The sequence below is a fragment of the Nannobrachium achirus genome (genome assembly GCF_963921795.1).
Source record: "Nannobrachium achirus genome assembly, chromosome: 6".
Classification (NCBI taxonomy): domain Eukaryota; kingdom Metazoa; phylum Chordata; class Actinopteri; order Myctophiformes; family Myctophidae; genus Nannobrachium; species Nannobrachium achirus.
Genome location: NC_137815.1, coordinates 50,419,201 through 50,443,871, shown reverse-complemented (window position 1 = coordinate 50,443,871; position 24,671 = coordinate 50,419,201). Strand labels below are relative to the sequence as shown.

The following is a 24,671-nucleotide window of genomic DNA, read 5'->3' as shown; positions in this document are numbered from 1 at the left end:
GTTTTCACCCGACAACGATGTTATATACCGGTAATTTAACACATTTGGTTACATTCGAGTTATATTACAGTATTTGGCTCCACCTGTTCTATCTGTATCTTATAGCCTATGTGGGCTTTTTCATAAACTGACAAGTGCATCATTGCAAATATTTTGGAATGTGAAGAGATCAGAAGGACTTGCCAAATCAAGTAGCTAATTAGCTTGCTGAAGAGTGACCTAGCTTAAAGTTTCATTTAGTGTAATAGAGCTGACCATTTCACCAGAATGGAACAAGACTTAAATAGTATCACTGGTAACATGGTTACTGTAAAGAGAACCTAATGATAGTGTACGTACAACATCGATACTGTACAAAGTCCCACTGAGCACGCCGTCTAAAAGTGGTCTAATAGACGTATAGATTTGAAAGTTTTTTAGTTGTCTAAACTTAGACTAGACGACTAATAGACTTCTAATAGTCGTCTAAATATAGACCGTCTACATTTAGACGACTATTAGAAGTCTATTATTCGTCTAGTCTAAGTTTAGACAACTAAAAAACTTTCAAATCTATACGTCTATTAGACCACTTTTAGACGGCGTGCTCAGTGGGGTGTTTATTATTATATTTTTTATGTTTTAAACAGAATGGAGTGATCCACAAACATTGCAAATCTCATCAATGTGGTAAACATTTGGAAAAAGGAAAGAAACAAGACCCAAAATGTCAAAAAGGCCACAGCAAAAGGCCTTCAATGTACTATATAAATTTTGCTGAACAGAGAGATGGTGATGTTCATAAAACCCATATACATAAAATTAAAATTGACATACTTACTTTCCTTCAAAATAAGGTAGTATACATTATCATGTATCATGTAGTAGAACAAACAATAACTGTACAGTCTTCTGTGACTGATGTATGCTTTTATATATTGCTCCAACCTTCTGGGACAAACAATGAATGAACTTGAACATGTCTCATCAAGAAGACTGAGAATGGTTGATATTGTTTAACCTGTTTAATACGGGTAAAAATATACATGAAAAAAAAAACATTTGTGGGAAGGCCAGTACAAGACCAGTCCTTCATGCAGCATCAGAAAGGTTGATGAAGTTGTATATCATTGATTGATTGATTGAAGGCTTTATTAGAAGTTTGCATAGGAAAATGTACAGATTCATGACGGTACAGTTCACTGGTACAAGGTCTACTAAAAGGAGATCCATGAAAAGACTAAGCTTATTTCAACAGGAAACCATTAAAGTATCTCATATAACATTGAATGACAGACAAATAGAACACAGTACTATGCAGTAGATATGTAAAGAAAAAAAGAAAACAGTAGGTCTATACAATCAGTAAGTACAGTATATACAATATATACAAGGAAGGGGCAGGTAACAGTAAGTCTAGACAATCAGTATGTACAGTATATACAAGGAAGGGGCAGGGAGGGTAGGGTTGGGCTAGGTTTTTACCAGTTGTGAACGGCTGCTGCCTGTAAGTGGTTTTTTAGGGCAATTTTAAAGGATGCTAGTGATCCACACTCCTTTATGGCCTTCGGTAAGGCATTCCACATTTTTGTGGTGTAGCAGAAGAACGAGTTCGACCCTTTCTTTGAGTTGACTCTGGGTTGAACGTGATCTGTGGCACTGCCTCTGGTGTTGTAATTATGGACATCCTTAACGTTTTTAAAGTATTTTGACAGGTACTTGGGTATCATAGTGGTGTAGTGTATCTTGTACACCAGGCCCATTGCAAGTTGCTGTACTCTGTCATCTACTCTGAGCCACCCCACTCTTAACTGGTGAGTAGCGGTGAGGTGAGTCTGATTGGGAAGGTTAAGCAGGACCCTAATTAGTTTATTTTGGGCTGTTTGGAGTTTAGTTTTTAGGGCTTGTGGGGCGTCACGATACCATACGTGGACTCCATAGTCAAAGAGGGGCTGGACTATTGCACCAGCTATGGTCTTCAGTGTGTTGAAGTTGACCATTGGGGCGATCCTCTGTAGGAAACGAGTTCGTTGGTTGATTTTTTGTATTACTTTTGAAGTCATCTTTTCGCTGGAAAGATTAGCTTCAAGGATACATCCTAAGTAGGAGATTTCGTTTTTTCGTGTTATGACCTTGTCACCCACTTTGATTGTGAAGTTCTCTACCTTTTTGAGGTTATGATTTGATCCAAAGAGGATGGACTCGGTTTTGCCCAGGTGAATTGATAATTTGTTGTCGTTAAGCCATGTGCAGATCTTACTCAGTTCAGAGTTAAGTGTCTTTTCAACCTGCAAGTGGTCCTTGCCCGAGACTAGGAGAGCCGAGTCATCCGCGAACAGGAACAGGTTGCAGTCGCAAGCAGATGCCATGTCGTTCACGTATATTAGGAACAACAGAGGTCCCAGTATGCTACCTTGGGGAACTCCACATCAGTGGTTGCTCTCGTACCCATAGCTCTGTGTATGATGCCAAATATCATAAACGCTGCCTTAAAAACCACATCTCTACAATTAAATATAGCAGCTGCCAGATTAAACAAAATAAACAACAGCAGACCAGTATCTATGGCTTATAAGTTAATTGAAGTCATTGGAAAAACTCTTTTCTCTAAAGAAATTGAAGTGATGACACTAAACGTAAGGTTTATGATGACATACTGATGACACTGGTCCATGCCCTTTCTTGATTCACCTGCAGCTCCACAGTGTGGGCACACTTTGGACTTTCTTCTGTGTCATTCAACAGATTGTAATGCTGTATGAGCCATAACCTTTTTAGTCTAGCAGCTGCTATACTTAGTTGTAGAGATGTGGTGTTTAATGCAGCTTTCATGATATTTGGCATCATTCACAAATATATTGTACGAGAGCAACCGCAGATGTACAACTTCATCAACCTTTCTGATGCTGCATGAAGGACCTTGTCTCTGGTACTCTTAGCTATACCAGTCATAATGGCAGATGTTATGGTCTTGTACGGGTCTTTCCACAAATGAAAAAATTGTTTTGTATGTTAAACAATGTATCAACCCTACTCTGTCTTCTGGTGCATAGTTTGCTCTCTCTATCAACACTTGCAACTTGTTGCTTACTGTTGTTTTTCTTATTTGCTCTACACATGATACATGATAATAAGATACTTAATTTAGAAATTAAGTATATCGGGTGCCCGCTGGCCTACTGGTTTGGGTGCATACCACTTAGGCATTGCCACATAGTCATGGATGCCTGGCCGTGTCGCCAGTTCAATTCCTGATCCGGACAATCTTTGCTGCATGTTACTCCCCATCTTTCCTGTCAGTCTACTGTCCTATTAATAAAGGCATAAAAGCCCCAAAACAAACCTTTAAAAGAAAGAAAGTATATCATCTGTATATGGAGACAGGGTTTTATGAACACCATCATCTCTCTGTTGAGCAACATTTACTATGCAATTGGGAAGGCCTTCTGCAGTGGGCTTTTTTGAAAAAAGTATAATGTTTCTATTTCTAAATGTTTACCACAAATGATACAAAGGTTTGGATCCAATGTTTATACATCACTCTACATTCAGCTAAACTAAAATGAAAGACATACATTTGTACAGTATCTACATGTATGTTGACTATAATGTATGTACAACATAATGTTGTACGTACACTATTGATAGGCTCTATGTACAGTAGTAACCATATTATTGATACCACTTAATGCTCTGTTCCATTCTGGTGAAACAGAGTCAGGGTGCTGCTATTGTATTGTCAAGTCAAGTCAATTTCATTTCTAGAGCACATTTAAAAACCACCAGGGTCAACCAAAGTGCTGCACAACATACAATAGGGCTATTGGAGAGGCCCTATTACACTTTATGGAACTTTAAGCTTGGTCACTCTCCACTCTTGATTCGGCAAGGTCCTTCTCATCTTTTCTATTTCCAAAATATTTGCAATGATTTACAGTTTATGAAGAAGCCCATGTAGTAAGATGTAGAGAGAACAGGTGCAGCCAAATACTGTAGTGTATAACTTAATTTTAACCAATATGCTAAATGATATAATGTCTATAGGATTGAAAGAGGCTGTTATTATAGGAAAACATTGAGCATCAAATGGGTAGAGCTTGGATTCCCTCAGCCAGGTTTGCTAAATAATTTGAGTGCTACTAGCCCTGCATTTCTCTCTGCAGTATTGTTCAGGTTGCATAAAATGGCAAATTTTCTAAACTTTTGGACATTTCATACATTTTAGGGACATCTACTGAAGTGAATTTGTAAACATTTTCCACCCTTGATAAGTGAATTGAAAATAAAACTAATCGGTGTGATTTCATTAGGATGGTTTACATTTCCCCCCGTTTGGGACACCATATACATTTAGTGATATAACTCCACGAGTATACAAGCTACCTTTACACAATTGGTATTGCTCAGTTCAGTAGAACCACACCTTTCCAACAAGCCCTATGTGTTGATATGGCAATCCATGTCAGAGTCACTACAAAGTAAAAAGAGCACTCTACATAGATTTACATTTTCGCCTATTGTAGGTATGTGTTCAAATTACTATATCTTCCATTTCCATTCACACATTGTCATTAGGTCTTCTCTAGAATGTAGAGGGATGTCCTAGCATCAAGTATGCCAAGTCTCAAACCTCTCAGAGCTTCCATTGAGAATCTACATGAGTTTATATGCCTCAACCCCCAGACGGACAGGCCTTATTTTTTATATGGGGAGTATAACTTTATATATCAATTTCACCACTTTGCAGTAAAATATTTTTTTACAAGAATCCATTTCATGTGAGAGACCTTAGAGATGAGTAAAAACTATGTTGTGTTTGGTCCTATACCTCCGGTAGGGGTATCTCGAAAACTAAAGCACTTTTTGTCTAATTGTCACTCGCCTAAGATGTTCGGTCCGATATGGGACCCTCATCTAGAGTTCTTTGTCGCACCGCCGATCCGACCAATATGTCTTAGTCATAGTGTCGGGGCTTGGTTTTGTCACCTGACTGTCTGTGTTCCTTTTCTGCCCATATGGACAAGAACTGACAGATCTACCGTATGTACAAACTCAGCTCTCCTTTCACCCAAATGGGAGAGTTCAATCCCAGCCCGGTGCACAAACTCACTAGGCCTACATATGTTTTGTAATTATAATCTAAATAAATCTGTAACTTGTAACTAAACCTGGCAAATAATTGTAGTGGAGTGAAAAGTACAAAAACTCCAGTAAAGGAGTAAATGTACAGTAAATATACATTGTTACTTTCCACTATACTGGATGTATGTTTTCCTCCATAACTAACTAGCCTGTGTGTCTGTCAATACCTTTGTTCCTCTGTTATCTCCACCAGATGGTGGGGGCCCCCCTCACCACCTGGTTAGTCGACTGCCTTTTTTTCCACTGATGAAAACTAAATAAAAAACTAGATAAAAACTAAGCTGATGACTAAAACTAAGACTAAATGTGTACTGACAATTCTGTCAATAAATAAAAACTAGATAAACACTAAGCTATGAATGATGACTAAAACTCATAAAAACTAACAAGGGCAATTGAAACTGGACCTATAGTGACATTAAAAAAAATGGCTCATAAAATTAACACTACGGGGGGGGGGGGAGGAAAGTGCTGTGTTTTGTGCTTGGGAGGTTTAATGGGAATCCAACCCTTGAAAGAGAAGGGTAATTCAAAAAACATTACAGCCATGTCTGTAACACTTTAGAATAACAATCTGTAATAACTAGTTCATAGATAACTACCACTGAAGTGTACTGAGTGACAATTTTGTCAACAAATAAAAACTATACTAAAATGTTAGTGAGGGACTAGTGAACACTGGTGCATGTGCGTGCATGTGTGTGCATGTGTGTGCATGTGTGCATGTGTGTGTGTGTGTGTGTGTGTGTGTGTGTGTGTGTGTGTGTGTGTGTGTGTGTGTGTGTGTGTGTGTGTGTGTGTGTGTGTGTGTGTGCATGTGCTTGCATCTACTGGGCTGGTGGTTCTGATCAGTTGGATGAAGTGGACATTGTCTATTACCAGGTGTTGTCTTGTTGTAGCCTACTGTACTGGGTTGGTTGAACTAGAATCATTGGTTCTATAACCAAGTGTGGTCTTGTTGTACTATAGTACAACAAGATTGTGTTTTTCATCAACAGGATGAGAGAAAATGCTTTGTGAAATATTTTTTAGATCAGATGGATATGTTCTATATTATTTGCTGACAAAAAATTGAAAAGAATAAAATAATTGTCCTGATTAAAATGTCAACAGATTTTGTCGACTAGAACTAGACTAACTAAAATTATGTTGTCTTGGACTAAGATAAATACTAAAAGGCTCGACTTTTAGTCGACTAAAACTAAATAACGACAGGATGAGGTTGACTAAATGTGATAAAAACTAACAAGGGCAATTGAAACTTGACTAAGACTGACATTAAATTAAAAAGAAATCTCATAAAATGTACACTAGTGATTGTGATACTGATACCCATAACATGCGTATTGGTCGATACAGAGTACCGATCCGATACCATAGTGTAATTTAAACAACTCTAGGACAGTGGGTCACAAAGTTCTCCTGGGCTGTTCTGTCCGTGACGTTAGTTATGTGTACGAGCACAGATCTCCATACATGGAGATAGGGATGCGAGGGTTCAAGTGGTTCAAGTGGCATCAGCCCCCCCAGCAGTATCTCTGAGGACCCCCTAGGGTCCTGGACCCCCATTGAAGACCCCTGGCCTAGGCGGTTCAAGTCATAGGCGTGCAACAGGTCACAGGTGGTCATCAGCGTTACTGCAGGGAGTGCTGCCATATGTGTGATAGGAACATTTATTAATTTATTCTTGTCAACTTGTCATGTTGTATGAAAGGCTTTCTAAAAAAAGGCAGTGACGTATATACAGTAATACACAAATGATGCATTCTTATCGGGGAGTAATGATTTAGCCAATGCATGATTTTTCTACTATATCGATATGCAAACAGCAAAATATCGTATCGTTTGGCTTTGTATCGTATCGAATCGTTTTGCAATGTAAATAATCGATTTTATGGATGGATACTAAGCACTTGTGCCTTGTATTTAGCAATTTTAAGAAGAAAAATTCAAAAGAGGGGTTAGGGTTAAATGTCTTTTTCCATTCCATATAGCTACTATTATACTATTATTATTATTACTATCAATAAATGTGTCTAATCTCTGTGTTCATGTCAAAGTGCGGGTTATGTCCTTATGTGTCGAAATATAATGGCCATGTATTTGCCAGAGAATCACTGTGTTTAGTTATTTATATTCATAATAAAAGAAATGTTCCCTTAAAAAACCTGCACTATTGACACGTTTCACACAATTCTTTGCTAAATAGTTACTAAATCATAAATCATTGAATCGTATCGCCATGAATGAACCAATATCGCCATGCATCGTATTGTCAACCATGTATCGCGATGCGTATCATATCGCTATTAAAATATATCGTTACACCCCTAATACTTATGCATATAAAACATTCTTAAATACATAAAACATGCTTAGACATGCAAAGGACACGACACGACACGACACGACACGACACACACGACACGACACGACACGACACGACACGTACAGTACAGTACTGTAGGTAAATAATTTTTAAATGTATTTGATATTCTACACTTTTATGTTATTGTCATCTTTTTTTTATTCTCTACTCATACAGAGACTGTTTCATAACAGGGACAACAGGAACATGTCAAGGTCGGTGCCTGCTATATTTATCCAGCTGTGCACTTGAGGCCTGAGAACTAACAGATTTTTTTGCCTGATAAACACCTGTGACCTGATGCAGGTGGATGGAATGTTTTTCTGCACCAACAACCTCACAGCAGTGTTGTAAAGTAAATACATTTACATAAGTACTGTACATACTGTAAGTACAATTATGAGGTATTTGTAGGCCTACTTTACTTGAATATTTCCAATTTCCAATACTTTTACTTGTACTCTACTACATCTCGGATCCAAATATTGTACTTTTACTCCACTACATTCAATTGATAACTTTAGTTATTAGTTACTTTTCGGATATAAGTTATAACATTTTAAAACACACATTAACCACCTTAGCCATGTTTTATACCTAGGCTGTTTGAAAATAGCCGTTCTACAAGCTCACAACGCGTTGCATCGCGACGCGTTGTGAGCTTGTAGATCTGCTATATTCAAACAATTTAAAAGAATATTATAATATAGAACATATCCATCTTATCTAAAAAACATTTCACATAGCATTTTCTCTCATCCTTTTGATGAAAAACACAATTTTAAAGAATACAGTACAATACAGTACGACCACACGTAGTTATAGAACCAATGATTCTAGTTCAACCAACCCAGTACAGTAGGCTACAGTAAAAAAAAAATACTTTTACTTTTGGTACTTTAAGTACATTTTGATGCCAATACTTTTGTACTTTTACTCAAGTACATTTTGAATTCCGGACTTTTACTTGTAAGGGTCACACCAAAATACCTAGAGTGGAATCCGCCAATGCGTTTCAATGAGAATGGAGCGTTTTTTGCCAGTAGAGGATTTCTGCAAAAAACGCTCCTTTCTCATTGAAATGCATTGGCGGATTCCACAATAGGTATTTTTGTCAAGGGTGCCCTCAGACCGTTAGAGGGCACCCTAACGGAGTACTTCTACATTTCAGTATTGATACTTTTACTTAAGTAAAGAATGTGAGTACTTTTTCCACCACTGCCTCACAGTTCAGCTGAGGTGGACAAACCCTGGTCACTGATTGGTTGACATGGAAAGGCTTTGGGGCATAAATATGGACCTCCCTGCTCCGGAGTTCAGAGTTCAGTGTCACATTGTCACAATGGCTTTCCTCTGGGTCATCTCCTGCCTTGCTTTTGTCAGCGCCGCTTATGGTAAGGGAATCCTGGGCCTCGTTCAGCCGTCTCAAATACTGTATGTGTTCTGCTTGAGTGAAGAAATTTCATGTCATTTTACTTCAAGGTGATGAACGTGATGATTACTTTAGATTTGATAGTCAGCAGTGCAGTGACAATGTTTTTTCTCCTGGTTGCCAGGCTGCGGTACCCCCGCCATCCCTCCCCAGGTGTCCGGCTATGCCCGCATCGTCAACGGTGAGGAGGCTGTGCCACACTCCTGGCCCTGGCAGGTGTCCCTGCAGGTGAGTGACTGTACCTGCCTGTGTGACAAGATCACATTTCAGCCCTTCAGAATTTCACTTTATTGCACATACTGTAATCTATATTGACGCATAAATGGAAATGTGGTCATGGTTGGTGCAAGAGACTTTGCATGGTACCTTACTGAGGTATGTTTAAGCTTAACATCTTATCCCCTCCACTCCATCTCCCTGTTCAGCAATCCAACGGCTTCCACTTCTGCGGAGGTTCCCTGATCAATGAGAACTGGGTTGTCACTGCTGCCCACTGCAATGTCAGGTCAGTATCTGAGTCCTCCCTCATGCATTTCTTCTGCGCAGCAATAATTTTCTATTTGACAATGTAGGAGGCTTGTAAATCAGGTGATCTAGGAAGATCAGACATAGACATAATTCTAATTTTGCAGGCAATTCTAATTTTGTAAATGGCTCACTTCAGCTAAATGACTAGATTAGATTGTCATGCATTCAAATGCAGGATCTTTTGAATGTTGTACAGTCAAATATCCATGTCAAAAAGATCACTGCTGTGTAATTAATTATATGCCAGTATAGATCCATTTATGCAGTGGCATAAATGGATCTATACTGGCATATAATTAATTACACAGCATATCTACACGGTGTGTTTAAATCCTAGATTACATCTTGTAAGACGTCATTTTCACAGAGATAAATTAAATATCTGTTTCATTTCAGGACCTACCACCGTGTGATTGTTGGAGAGCACGACAAGGGCTCTTACGCCAACACCGAGGACATCCAGAAGATTACACCTGCCAAGGTACCAAACAAACTATCTAAAGCTAATTTAGCCTATTTAGCCCCAACTCAAATATTTAACTAATCACCCACCCACAACATGCATATGGTTCATATTATATGGTCCCACTTATAGACAACCTGACTCACACAACCTCCAACCAATGTAAATTTAACTGAATAGATTTATCTTAATTGATATTAAGGAGCACTTCACCCATTTTGAACCTTAATTGGCCTCCACTAAAGCTCATTATAAGATGACACAATTTCTGTCTACTCACTCTGTGTATCATTGTTGGGCTATGGACGGTTCAGAAGCTTGCCTACCAATGACATTGATGGAGCTTCCAAGCTAAGAGAAACTGCAGTCTTTCTCTTACTGTATTGTCACTGGTATGCAGGTTTCTGAACTGTCCACAGCCCACCTCTGAGACACAGATAGTAAAGAGAGAAATGGTGCCATTTTAGAATGAGCAGTATGTGAAATCACATCCAGTGTGAAGTGAGCGGTTCACCACACAAAATTTACAAAATTATATTTAATGATGAATACAGATGATGAATTTTGAATACAATTATTATTCATGATCTGTTGGAACACTTTGTTCACAGGCTGCTTCAATAGACTGATGTTAATTATGTCAATAGTGTTGAGCAGGTGAGCTACTGTAAAGAGACTGTTCCCCCTGGTTGCCATTAAAATAACCCAGAAGCAGCAATACGTAGTATATCAAGTGAATCCTATATGATCATATTGTCATCTCCCTCTCCACCCATCTGTTTGTCCCCAGGTCTTCACCCACCCCGCATGGAACCCTCGCACCATCAACAACGACATCTCTCTGATCAAGCTGTCCACCCCTGTTCGCATGAGCACCAACGTGTCCCCCGTCTGCCTGGCTGAGTCCGGCGATGTCTTCGCCGCTGGCATGACCTGCGTGACCTCTGGTTGGGGTCTGACCCGCTCCACTGGTGAGACCCTCTCAGCTCTCTCTCTCTGTATTCGTTCTAAACCGAGCTGTGTGATCCGGTTTAGAAAGAAAGAAAGAAAGAAAGAAAGAAAGAAAGAAAAGAAACTGGTGGTTCCGGTGGTTGGTTCCTGTTGGCATCGCATTGTTTTTGTCTACCACATAATGCAAATCAATTCGTTTTGTCTCGCTATTCACGGTACAAGTTAGAATAAACGATTTACATACAAAACGATTATTACTGGTACACCAAAAGAAACCAAACTATTATACCAATTTAAACCAATCTTAAAATAGGGGAATCATTTTGGAGGTGCACGGGTGCCGTGCAGCTCCAAAATGATTGGTTCCAGTGGTTCCGGTCACGTGATGAAGTAAAGTTTGTGGGGTGGGGCGGCATAGCTCAGGGGTAGAGAAACCGTTATTAGAGCACGAAGGGTTCCCGAAGGGTTCCCAGTTCGAATCCGGGCTCCCCCTGAGTTAATGTCGAAGGGTCCTTGGGCAAGGTTGGTGCCTTGCATGGTTTCCTCCGCCACCGGTGTATGAATGTGTGCGTGAATGGGTGAATGTAATGCACAATCTATGTAAAGCGCTTTGGATACAAGCGCTATATAAATGCACCATTTACCATTTAAAGTTATTTTCACTCCGACCGGATCAGAAACCCGAAAATGGTATTGATCCCACTTCTCAGGCTACTTTCCTAGTAGAGCTGAGGGGTTGCAGTTATGCAGTTGTTAAACATGGGTTTATTTTATTTTTTTACTTTACTTTCTTGATGTTTGTTTCATTAGTAAACTCTATCTATCTCTCTTTCTCTCTCCACAGCCTCCAGCACCCCCAACAAGCTGCAGCAGGCTGCCCTGCCCCTCCTGTCCAACGAGCAGTGCAAGAGGCACTGGGGAAGCAACATCTCTGATGTCATGATCTGTGCTGGAGCTGATGGTGCTAGCTCCTGCATGGTGAGAACTGCTCTACATATTTCAATTTGTATAGTTATGTGTGTGTATGTTTATATTTCTATAGGCTATTTATAACCTAGATATATATCAAGCAAGCTAGACTGGTACATAATAAAATCATCTTGGTGTGGAGGTGCCACTCATCAAACACATTTTGACCATAATACCCAATTAAGTCAAGAACACTCATGTCAAAGTAGATTAACTATTTATTGCAACAAATGGAATACAGTTAAACTTGGCGTTTATGATGATGTGCTATGCAAAACCAGGGAACTTTAAGCAAAACCTCCCCATAGGGTTACAATAGTACAATAGCAATACATTGAATATTAGCTTGAATCAGCAGACATAAAATCACAAGTATTTGGTTCCATTTGAACACTCTCAGAGTTACAGACATGTTATGGCCATTTAGGGCAAGCTCTTTTCATGTGTATGTGTTTCTTGTAATATTGTATGTTCGTAGCAAAAAAAAGATTTAGCCAAAAATGTCCACCACAAACCAGCATGACCCCTGATTGATTTATTCTTTAAAAGTCTGTTACTTGTGCTTTCAATTGTAACGTTCCTCTCTTGCTGTGACCGTCTCAGGGTGACTCTGGTGGCCCCCTGGTGTGTGAGAAGGACAACATGTGGACCCTGGTTGGCATTGTCTCCTGGGGAAGCAGCCGTTGCTCCACCTCCACCCCTGGCGTCTACGCCCGCGTCACCGAGCTCCGTGGCTGGGTGGACCAGATCCTGGCTGCCAACTAAAGAGATCAACCAACTCTTTCTACGTCCACCAACCCAGCCACGTCCTGAAAACGTGATCTAGCTGGATGTTGATGTTGATATGTTGGATTTCAATAAACATCTATTGAAAGTCGCTGTTGATGTTGTAGCGTCATTCTTATATATATGTCAAGAACCTTATGTCATACGGTTGCATTTTGTGTCTAGATACGTGCGTGTGGAGAATGTGTAAATTAAAAGAGAAGGCATAGTGGTTTCAAGACGAGTGTGATTTTCAACAGCAGATGGAGCCCTTCCTTGCTCAATGCCCGGCTTCTGTGGTTTTCATGTCAAAGACCCCAAAAATAATACTTATTAGAATAGGCTGCCTCAGTTTAGGCATTTAGATACAGAAACCTGATGAACAATGTACAATTTAGGCATAGTAGACTTACAATAAGCAATGACAGCACATGGTAATACATGAAATGCATAAAAATAGTAATCTAGGAACCAAGAACCAGATGAATCAGTCTAACTGTAGAATAACCACAAAGAAATACAATAATCTGTACATAGATACAGAAACCTGACGAACAATGTACAATTTAGGCATAGTAGACCTACAATAAGCAATGACAGCACATGGTAATACATGAAATGCATAACAATAGTAATCTAGGAACCAAGAACCAGATGAATCAGTCTAACTGTAGAATAACCACAAAGAAATACAATAATCTGTACATTGAAACTATACACACTATAGGATGCCAGGTCAACAATAAACTGGCATCTGTCTATATAACATGCAATTACATGTTAGCCTTTGCATAAGCCTGCAAGGTCAACAAGGCTAGGGCAAGTACTACGGCAAGTGCTTAGATAGATACGTAGATAGATAGATAGATACCTTTATTATCCCATGAGGGAAATTCAGCCACCCAGAGGCAGCACAGCAGTTAAGGATGCAAGTTACAGGGAAGTATGAAAAAGAAAAAGTACTGTTGCTTAGATACTGTAGGTAAACTATTTTTTAATTTATTTGAATTTCTACACTTTTCTGTTCTTGACATCTTTTTTTATTCTCTACTCATGCACATAATGTTTCAAAACAGGGGGAACATGAACATGTCAAGGTCAGTGCCTGCTATATTTATCCAAGCTGTGCACTTCAGGCCTGAGAACTGGCTGATTTATTTAGCCTGATAATCACCTGTGACCTGATGCAGGCTTGATGGAATGTTTTTGCACCAACAACCTCAAGTTCAACTGAAGTGGACAAACTCTGGTCACCGATTCTTCTATGCGACGGTAGAGTCTGTTCTCCTATATGGCAGTGAATGCTGGACCCTGAAGCCAACTCTGCAGAAGTCTCTAGATGGGTGCTACACCAGAATGTTACGTGTAGTGCTCAACATCAGCAAGGGTACGCATGTTACCAACAAGAATCTGTATGCTGGAATATTAAGGGTGAGCGATAAAATAGCTGCCAGTAGAATGAGACTTGCACGACACTGCCAAAGACACCGGAAGCTGCCAGCCAGCAAACTGGTGCTGTGGGAACCAACACATGGGCACCGGTCACGAGGACGTCCCACACTAACATATGTGGATATACTCAAGAAAGACACAGGAGGGCAAAGCACCAGCGAGCTGGCGGGATGTATGGAGAACCGGGATGACTGGAAGCGACGATGGAAGGCTCGTCTGAGGACGACCTAGAGAGATTGGTTGACATGGAAAGGCTTTTGGGCATGGTAAATGGTGCATTTATATAGTGCTTTTATCCAAAGCGCTTTACAGAGATTGTGCATTACATTCACCCATTCACGCACACATTCATACACCGGTGGCGGAGGAAACCATGCAAGGCACCAACCAGCTCACCGGGAGCAATGTGGGGTTCAGAGTCTTGCCCAAGGACCCTTTGACATTAACTCAGGGGGAGCCCGGATTTGAACTGGGAACCCTTCGGGAACCCTTCGTGCTCTAATAACGGTTTCTCTACCCCTGAGCTATGCCGCATGAATATGGAACTCTGCTCTGGAGTTCAGAGAGTTCTCATATTGTCACAATGGCTTTCCTCTGGATTATCTCCTGCCTTGCTTTTGTCAGCGCCGCTTACGGTAAGGGAATCCTGGGCCTCGTTCAGCCGTCTCAAATATGTGTTCTATTAGAGTGAAGAAATGTCAAATGGTTGTGCTTTGCCAAATGCACTTCAGGCCTGAGAACTGGTTGATTTATTTAGCCTGATAATCACCTGTGCAGGCTGATGGAATGTTTTTGCACCAACAATCTCAAAGTGCAGCTGAAGTGGACAAACCCTGGTCACTGATTGGTTGATATGGAAAGGCTTTTGGGCATAAATATGGAACTCACTGCCCAGGAGTTCAGAGAGTTCAGTGTCACATTGTCACAATGGCTTTCCTCTGGGTCATCTCCTGCCTTGCCTTTGTCAGCGCCGCTTATGGTAAGGGAATCCCGGCCCTCGTTCAGACATCTCAAATATGTGTTCTGTTAAATGTCAAATGGTAGTGTTTTGCCAAAATAACTTGTTTAAACCTTTAATGCAAACTCAGAGATTTGATGTACTGTAGTGTACTTGCTCCTGCAAACACACTTAGATTAATTAGGAAGATTCGGCCTAAAGTGCAGTTTCAAAAGAGGACAGGAAGAATTATATCTCTCTATGAAGTGTCGAAATTCTTCAATATTAACTAATTGAACCTCTTTGAGTTATATTTCACCTCAAGTGAATGGTTTTCCTCAAACATCCAGAATGTTTTTTACTTTATTTTTATGTACATGTAAATGTTACTGTACTTACATTGTAGATAAATAAGTATGGATTCAGTCCAGTATAATTTTAATTCAAGGTGATGAAGGTGATGATTACTTTAGATTTGATAGTCAGCAGTGTGACAATGGTTTTTCTCCTGGTTGCCAGGCTGCGGTACCCCCGCCATCCCCCCCCAGGTGACTGGTTATGCCCGCATCGTCAACGGTGAGGAGGCTGTGCCACACTCCTGGCCCTGGCAGGTGTCCCTGCAGGTGAGTGACTGTCTGTACCTGCCTCTGACAAGATCAGACTTCAGCCCTTTAGAATTTCAAAGTTTTAATATCAGTACACACACCTCCTCCTCACAAGAACAGAAATGCCACAATGAAATACACACAACATCAACACTATATTATCACCACACTTGCACAATGATTGCACATGATCTATATACATAAATGGAAATGTGGTCATGGTTGGTGAAGAGCATGGTACCTTGTTATGTTCCCCTCCATCTCCATGTTACCTTAAGATGGAGCTGGACGGCTTCCACTTCTGCGGAGGTTCCCTGATCAATGAATACTGGGTTGTCACTGCTGCCCACTGCTCTGTCAGGTCAGTCCTCCCTCATGCGTTTCTCCTGTGCAGCAAAACTCTACTACACTGTTTCCCGAACACTGGGTTGGGATCCATTTGTGGGTCGCGAACACATTTTTATGGGTCCCTTAATTTTTTGTTTTCTACATTTTGTTTTGAATTATTATTATTTCAAAACATTTCAAATTCCATAAATTAAACAACAAATGTTTAAGAAGTACCGTATTTTCCGGACTATAAGGCGCACTTAAAAGCCTTTAATTTTCTCAAAAAACTACAGTGCGCCTTATAGTCCAGTGCGCCTTATACATGGATTATTCATTGACATTGAGACGGCGGGGGGTGTAGGTGGAGCAGGCATTCCCTTTAGCACGGCTCCATCTGTTGGATGCATAACGCAACGGTAGCGTCTATTATGTGCGCCTTATAGTCAGGTGCGCCTTATATATGAAAACAGTTTGAAAATAGACCATTCATTGACAGTGCGCCTTATAGTCAGGTGCGCCTTATAGTCCAGAAAATACTGTAGTGCAAATAGCTGATCTATTCTGAGCTTGTAGATCTGCTATTTTCACTAGTTTGGGTCCTGGGCAAACGTCTAATTTCTCTTTTGGGTCTAGACCTGAACAGTTTGGGAACCACTGCTCTATATACTGTATGTGACAGTGTAGGAGGCTCAGGTGATCTAGGAAGTTAGACATAATTATAATACTACTAAATTCTATGATTTGTCTTCTTTTGTTCTTATGTCTTTATAGTATTGTTATCATGTTGTGGCTTGTGTGTGTTGTCCAGCAATTACAGGTACACAGTTTGTGTAAATAGATTAGCCTACATCATGTAAGACATAATTAACACAGAAATAAATTAAATGTCTGTTCATTTCAGGACCTATGGCCAAGTTGTGGTTGTTGGAGAGCACAACAAGGACTATTTCGACAACACCGAGGACATCCAGAAACTGAAGCCTGCCAAGGTACCAAATAAACAAACTACCAAATAAACTAAACGAAGCTAATTTAGCCCATCGGCCAGTCAATAAGCTAACCAATTAGCAACTCACAAAAATATAACTAATCACCCACTCACATGCATATGGTCCCACTTATACACAACCTGACTCAAGCTCTCCTACCAATGTTGCTTTATGTTAAAGGAGCTATAGTCAACTTTTTGTTGAAAAACGGATGCTAAAATAAAAAGAATGTTTCGAAAATATTTTATAAAGAAATAAGCTTCATAAATGTGTTTCAATTCAAAAATGACCTAACACTATCAAAGAATAGACTAGAATGTAAACAAAGTGTCGGTCCTACAATGGCCCAAATGATTATTTTATCATTATTTTACGCTTTTTGTGGTTATTTTTGAATTGAAACACATATATAAAGCTTATTTTTTTATAAAATATTTTCGAAACATTATTTTTATTTTAGCATCCGTTTTTCAAGAAAAAGTTGACTATAGCTCCTTTAATAATAGATCTTGGTATCGAAGTATCTTAATTGATATTAAGCTCATTATAAATTTCTGTCTACTCACTCTGTGTATCATTGTAGGGCTATGGACAGAAGCCTCACAAGCTAAGAGAAACTGCAGCCTTTCTCTTCCTGGAAAGTTAGCATGACGAATTAGAGAAGCCATTGTTTGTACATTAATAAATTAAATAAATACAATTTAAATTAAATTAAATTAGAAAGATACAATTGGAAATTGCAAGTGTGGTTGCCGTGACGTGAGTCACACTTGTAAATTAATTATGTCTCACCATTAGAATTTCCCCCATTCAAGTCAATTGGGAAAATGTATTCCCTAATACATATGGCCCAAGTGCGTGCCACCAAAACCGTGGGAGGAGTAGCGTGGCAAAATAAAGTTTGAAAATGTGTTTGAAATTGCCAAACCTACCTAGTATGATGTCACTGGTATGCAGGTTTCTGAACTATCCACAGCCGATGCACATCTGAGACACAGAGAGTAAGAAAGAAATGGTGCCATTTTAGAATCAGTAGTGAGAACCAATTATATGAAAATAGGGAAATGGGGAAAAAGTGAAGCCAATGCCAAGCTCTGCGGGACGGGCATACGGACGGATGGACATACAGTACACACAAAGCCAGATGTAGGAGCGGTTAGAACTGCTCAAAACAAATATGGGAAAAATAAAAATTTGGTTGAAAATAGGTGAAGTCCGGGGTGCTTCAATAGACCCATGTTACTGTAATGTCAATAGTGGTAAGCGGGTGAGCTACTGTAAAGAGGCTGCTCCCCCTGGTTGGCCCAGAAGCAACAACACAGTATTTCAAGTGAATCCTGTATGATCATATTGTCATCTCCATCTTCTTCCACCCATCTGTTTGTCTGCAGTTTTTCAGACACCCCCGCTGGAACCAACAAACCATCAACAACGACATCCTTCTGATCAAACTGGCCAAACCTGCTCGCTTGGGCCCCCACGTGTCCCCTGTCTGCCTGGCCGATTCCAGCGATGTTTTTGCAGCTGGCATGACCTGCGTGACCTCTGGCTGGGGTCTGACCCGTGCCACTGGTGAGACCCTCTCAGCTCTCGCTGTAATGTCACTGGACACTGCTGTCATAGTAACCTCGCATCACCAGACTTTCCTGGTATTCCGCGGAGGAAAGCCTGGTATTCGATCAAACTGAGCCGTGTGATCCGGTTTAGAAAGAAACCGGTGGTTCTGGTGGTTGGTTCCGGTTGGCGTTTTGTTCGCAACATAATGCAAATCGCTACGAGTTAGAATAAAAGATGGACATATACCAAACGATTATTATACCAAAAGAAACTAAACGATTATAACAATTTAAACAATTTTTTTATCTGGTGGAATGATTTTGGAGGTGCACGGCGCCGGTGGTTCAGGTCACGTGATGATGTAAAGTTATTTCCGCTCCGACCGGATCAGAAACCCGAAAATGGAATTGATCCCACTTCCCACTTCCTGGTACAGCTGGGGTGGGGTTTGCAGCTATGCAATTGTTAAACTTACTTTCTTGATGTTTGTTTTATCCACAACTTTCCAACATCCTATCCTGCATTCTCTTTTTGCACAAAGTAGTGCATTGCAAGTTAATAGATCCCTTTGAGTCACACCCTACCACTACTTCCTGTTCATCCACAGAGCATTGATTCTAGTTGTTTTCTCCATTTGATTTCTTTTCACTTTTGTCAACTTTTATTACTTGGGATGGTACAAAGATGAGGCAGACAAATAAAATGTATTTTGACAAGTAATAAAAGTTGAAAAAAGTGAAAAGAAAGCTCTTAATCTAACGGAGAAAACAACTAGAATCAATGCTCTGTGGATGAACAGGAAGTAGTGGTAGGGTGTGACTCAAAGGGATCTGACTGGCGCCCTCTATCTTGCATTGCACTACTTTGTGCAAAAGGTCCATCCAGCACCGCAGCCAAGAGTGATCTACAAGCTCACAACGGTTAAATCTGCGACGCGACGTGAGCTTGTATGTCTGCTGTTCTCCGGAAGTGTCCCACAAATAATTCTAGAGTAAATTCTCACAGAAACAGGTAGTAATCGCGCTCTCTCTCTCTCTCTCTCCCTCTCTCTCTCTCCAGCCAACGATACCCCCAAACTGCTGCAGCAGGCTGCCTTGCCCCTCCTGTCCAATGAGCAGTGCAAGAAGCACTGGGGAAGCTACATCACTGATTCCATGATCTGTGCTGGAGGTGATGGTGCGAGCTCCTGCATGGTGAGATCTGCTCCCCATATTTCACTTTGTTGCGACCGTAGGTCGCCATTTAATATGAAAACATGTCCGTCCATCTGTCCGTCTGTTTGTCTGTCACACCTCATGCTCTTCTGACATCACAATGATGTTGCAAATGAATGGCCAAGACAGAATTAATTTGCACTGACCTGTTCTGACCTCAAAATGATGACTTGACCAGCTCAGCAGAAGGATAGACCTGTTCTGACATCATAGTGATGACTTGACCAGCTCAGCGTTCTCAACGGGCCCGAAACTGGGCCCTAACTGGGCCGGGCCGAGGCCCTGTCTGGCCTTACTAATTAGCATGCATTTTACGCACTATACCAGGCCCACAAGCCAGCATGGCGATAACCTCTGATTGATTGATTGATTGATTGATTCTTTAATAGTCTGTTTACTTGTGCTTTCAATTGTAACGTTCTGCTGTGACCGTCTCAGGGTGACTCTGGTGGCCCCCTGGTGTGTGAGAAGGACAATGTGTGGACCCTGGTTGGCATTGTCTCCTTTGGAAGCGGTACCTGCTCCACCTACACCCCTGCCGTCTACGCCCGCGTCTCCGAGCTCCGCAGCTGGGTGGACCAGATCATGGCTGCCAACTAAAGAGATCAACCACCTCTTTCTACGTCCACCAACCCAGCCACGTCCTGAAAACTTCACTTGACCTATAGCTGGATGTTGATATGCTAAATTCCAATAAACATGTAAAACCTCTGTTGAAGGTTGTTGTTGCTGTTGTTAAATAAGATAAGAGCATGTGGAAACTGTAAGACAGGTGTGATTTTCAACAGCCCTGCTCAATGCATCGATACTTTACAATGTTAAAACAATAAGATAGAGCCCCCTTGTAAGAATAGTATATACCACATTTGGTAGGTTTAAAGACATATGCTTCTCTCTCTAAGCCTAGGGGTCATTGGCCTGAAAAAGACCCCTGGTTTAAAATTGGTTAAAATGCCAGTTTGTAACGTCATGTAGGCCTAATGGACAGTTTATTTTTTATTTTTTGACTCCTGATGAGTCATATGTTCCAGTTTGAGACAATTCAGAGACAAGATGTCTGCAAATGTTATGCCTATTTATTAATTTATTACAATGTCTGGAAATGTCATTATCATTGGTGACCACTAGATGGCATTGTGGCACAATACTTGACAGCATTGCTGAGTTCAGAGGAGAACCCCAAGATTCCTGAGAGCTTCCTATTGTAACATGGCGGTATAAATTAAAAGTAGCCAACTACGCCACCTATAGGGTATTAAGCCCTAGGAAATAGTTTTTAGAAATAGGCTATATTGAAAGGAACCACCTGAAGTCCTGTATACATGTTGTACAGGGAGGAGGCAGAAACTGGTTTTTCAAAAGTACAAAATGTGGTCGTTTTTATATAAAAATCATGTCAGTTCATTAGATCATACATCCAGTGGCGTCAGTTCAGCAAAGGGAGTGGCAATTAGCCCTTTATTAAAAAAGATAAAAAAACGATAAAAGACTAACAGGTATTAAAACTAGTGGGGGTGAGCGCTTGGTCGTCCTGGCCTATGCCGACGACGTAATTGTCATTGTTAAAAATAAGAAAGAGTTAGATATAATTAACAAGCATCTATCACATTATGAAGAGGTCTCTGGATCAAAGTTAAACCTGGATAAAACGGAGGGTGTCTGTGTTAGATATGAATTATGATACATAATTCTATGATTTGTGTATGAGGCTCATATGACCATAATAAGGATATATTATGAACTGAACTTACAGTATAGGAGACCACATTTTGGTCGGATACTGTAAGCTCAGGCTAATAGATTACAGGTCATAGTAACTTTGGTTGCCCTGACTATGAAATAATGTTTTGGTTTATACTGTATGTCACTAGTGGAAAGTTACCAACACTACGTGTCACTGTCTTCCTTGTTATGATCTGGGAACGAATGAATGAGTCCCACGATTCTTACTGTCATAAACTGTACTCTTTACTGAATGTTAACTTCCATCTGGGAAGAGAGAGATTTAGAAAGCTACCACTATGGTATGCTCACTGTCTGTCTTCCTTGTCTGACTCTCTTCAAATACAGCAATCTAAGATATACGTCCTTTGGCTCGTCTCTGTCTTATTTTGGTTATGGATTTATCCATATTCCATACTTATTTAACTTTATTCATAATTTAGATAACAGTCTGGTTTGGGAGGAGCGAGGCACGGCCGAATATTAACATAAAAGATACACACTCTATGACAATCCTAGGTATTAAGTTCAGTGCCAGTGATTCCTATAGGAAAAATTGTGACGAAAAGGATAAAGAAATTAAGGAGGAATTAAACAAATGGGAAAACAAATCCTGTTGTTACAGAACTAAGATTATTATTATCAAGTCGTTTATTATTTCTAAGGTGCTTTTCTTAGCAAAAAAATGTCCTCCCAAGGACCAGACTCTGAAAAAAATTAATAAAACTTTGATTAACTTTATTTGGGGAACTACTAGAGAGGTGACAAAAAGAGACCTGCTCTATAAAAGTAAAAGGTATGGAGGGCTGGGGGCTGTGGACTTTGGGCTCAAACTAAAAATGTATTTTTGTAAAAATGTTGCATCTGGTTTTAAAAGGGAAGCTCTGTGGATTGGAGAGGTTTTAAGCTGGTCCAAAAAGAAGGGTAGGGCAAGGAGCTCAGTACCTTATTATAAATTAATGTATGGGGATTTATTATCCAACTCTGAACACCTGAACATTGACTGGGTCGAAATGTCAAGTAAATATATTTATTATATTATTTGTGATGATCTGTATGGTGGCATCTTCCCCTATAAGGTCTTGATGATGTGCAGAAACAGGTGTGCTTGAAAAATATATGGAGCAAAAACTGAAAAAGAGGGATGTAATGTGGCTTGTCTCTGTTAGGAGGCTAGCTGTTAGAGCGGTTGTAAAATGGAGCTGCTTTGTGACAACGGTGAAATGTCCAATGGGAAATTGTAATGACGATGAGTCAATAGAACACCTGCTTGTTGACTGCCAGAGGTCAAGATATGTCTGGGGGAAGATGGCACACATCGGTTTTCAAAATCAAGGTGACTTATAACGCTGTTATGTATGGTGTGTTTGAGGAAAAAATGTCTGCCATGGATCATGACTTCTATTGGTCTGTGATTTGCACTGTGGTAAACAAGTTGTGGAACACTAGATGTGCCATGGTGATTCACCAGGAATCCATATCTGGGGAAGTTGTGTTCAAGCAGATAAGAACTGAACTGAAAAGACAAAGAACACTGGACTCAAAACAAAAAAATACTCAAGCCATGGCACCTTTTGGCACTTTAAAAAGTAGTTAAAATATATTTTTTCTAATTTATTTTTCTTGTATTTATAGGCCTTTTGGCTTCAATGTAAAAAAAGGAGTGGAAAAAAAAAGAGAAGTAATGCCCTTACATGTAGTAGTATAATTGTGTAATTACTGTATGATTGTTTTCAAATGCCTTTTTTACTGCTTAAAATGAATGTATTCATATGCCTGTTTGATTGCTTGAAATGATTGTAAAACCTGCAAAATGTTCAATAAAGTTTATTTAAAAAGCAAAGGGAGTGCTCATGCGCACGCCCGCAGGGTTCTGTCCGTTGTTTCCCCGGGTTTCTTGGGCTGGATATGGCAGCCTGGAATGGAAGTGCAGCTAAATTTGGCATGTTAAACGTGCCACAATTAACGGAACCTGGGAATCAGTGGCGTATGCAGGAATGAGAGTCAATATAGGCGAAATGCCAGCCGAAATTCCAGCGAAGTGCCAACCCCGAAATGCCAGAACTAAGCCCCAGTACCAGGCCTGTAGATAGAAATAGCAATTAGTAATATGCAGATCTATGTATTCAAGATACATTCAGTTCACTAGATGGTGTTGGTTAGAGGCCATTCAGTTCACAGGATGGTGTTTGTTAGAGGCCTATGTGTCAGGCCGTCTCTAACATAGCAAACCCATGCAAACAGTTAAAACACCAGCCAAGAGTTGAAGATGGGAGGTGTGCAGGATTTGACGTTCTCAATGGGGAATTTGTACATCTGGCAAAGCAGCATAAGTGTCACTGGCCCTGAAATGATAAGCCATGTTAGCCTACTACAAGAGGAAATCAAAAGAAAGCAAACTGACAGTACATCTACCCATACTAGTCAAGTTCAAGACCACACAATATGTGTGCGATTGTTTAACAGTTAGAAAGCACATACCTGCACAATATTTCGCTGCAGCCTATAACTGGGTCATTTATGGCACTCCCGTGACCACGAGAGCGAAGGTCAGTTTCTCAATGGATTTGTCATCTAGGAGGGTTAGTTTAGTTTAGTTTATTTGATCACTCACATTTTTACAAGTCATACATCCACTTAGTCATTGTTACAAGTGATCAAAAGGAATAGGCTGAAGCTGAATTATTATTAAAAGAATTTGGCTGGGGTGTATTTTTCAAAATGGTGGGGAAAATGTTTGACAGCTAGAATAATTAAAAACCCCTAGTTTGACCCCTCACATCCCACTTAAAGCAGATTCTTTGGGAGTCATTTTTTCCTTTATTGTGTAGTGTATTGTAAGTGAATGAGACTGAAAATTACCCTAGCTGTCAAACATTTACCCCGCCATTTTAAAAAATACACCACGGCCAAATTTGTTTGATAACCCTCCTAGATGACAAATCCATTGAGAAACGGACCTTTGCTCTCGTGATCACGGAAGTATCGGATTTGCCCCAAATAACAGGCCAGCTTCTGGGAGACATCTCACAGGCATATAGAGTGTGCTGCTTAAATAGTGTCAGCAATCAGCCCACTAATGAGTGGGAGGAGGATGGGGCATGCAGAGTGGTAGCCAACGCCCATCCTACGCTATCATCCTACTGCAATGATACATCACTGCTTCGTCATCCATTATCATCAACATTATGGCTGTTGAATGGATGGTGCAGGATTTGTAAAGCTAAAGTTCACCACAAACAATGACTCATCAGTTTGAGGCCTACAC

At 40.3% G+C, this 24,671-nt stretch overlaps 1 protein-coding gene across 1 annotated transcript; it reads left to right on the top strand.

Annotated features, from left to right (window-relative positions):
* Window positions 1–8,822: 8,822 nt before the first annotated feature.
* LOC308287150 (transmembrane protease serine 9-like) lies at window positions 8,823–20,281 on the top strand (the record flags this gene model as incomplete). Its single annotated transcript, XM_080728270.1, has 14 exons — window positions 8,823–8,883; window positions 9,046–9,149; window positions 9,347–9,426; window positions 9,846–9,930; window positions 10,703–10,883; window positions 11,708–11,841; window positions 12,436–12,588; window positions 14,953–15,028; window positions 15,506–15,609; window positions 15,870–15,952; window positions 16,823–16,910; window positions 18,302–18,482; window positions 19,527–19,660; window positions 20,120–20,281. Exons 1-14 carry the CDS (start codon window positions 8,832–8,834, stop codon window positions 20,279–20,281), a joined length of 1,617 nt encoding a protein of 538 aa, XP_080584396.1. The 5' UTR covers window positions 8,823–8,831.
* Window positions 20,282–24,671: the final 4,390 nt, after the last annotated feature.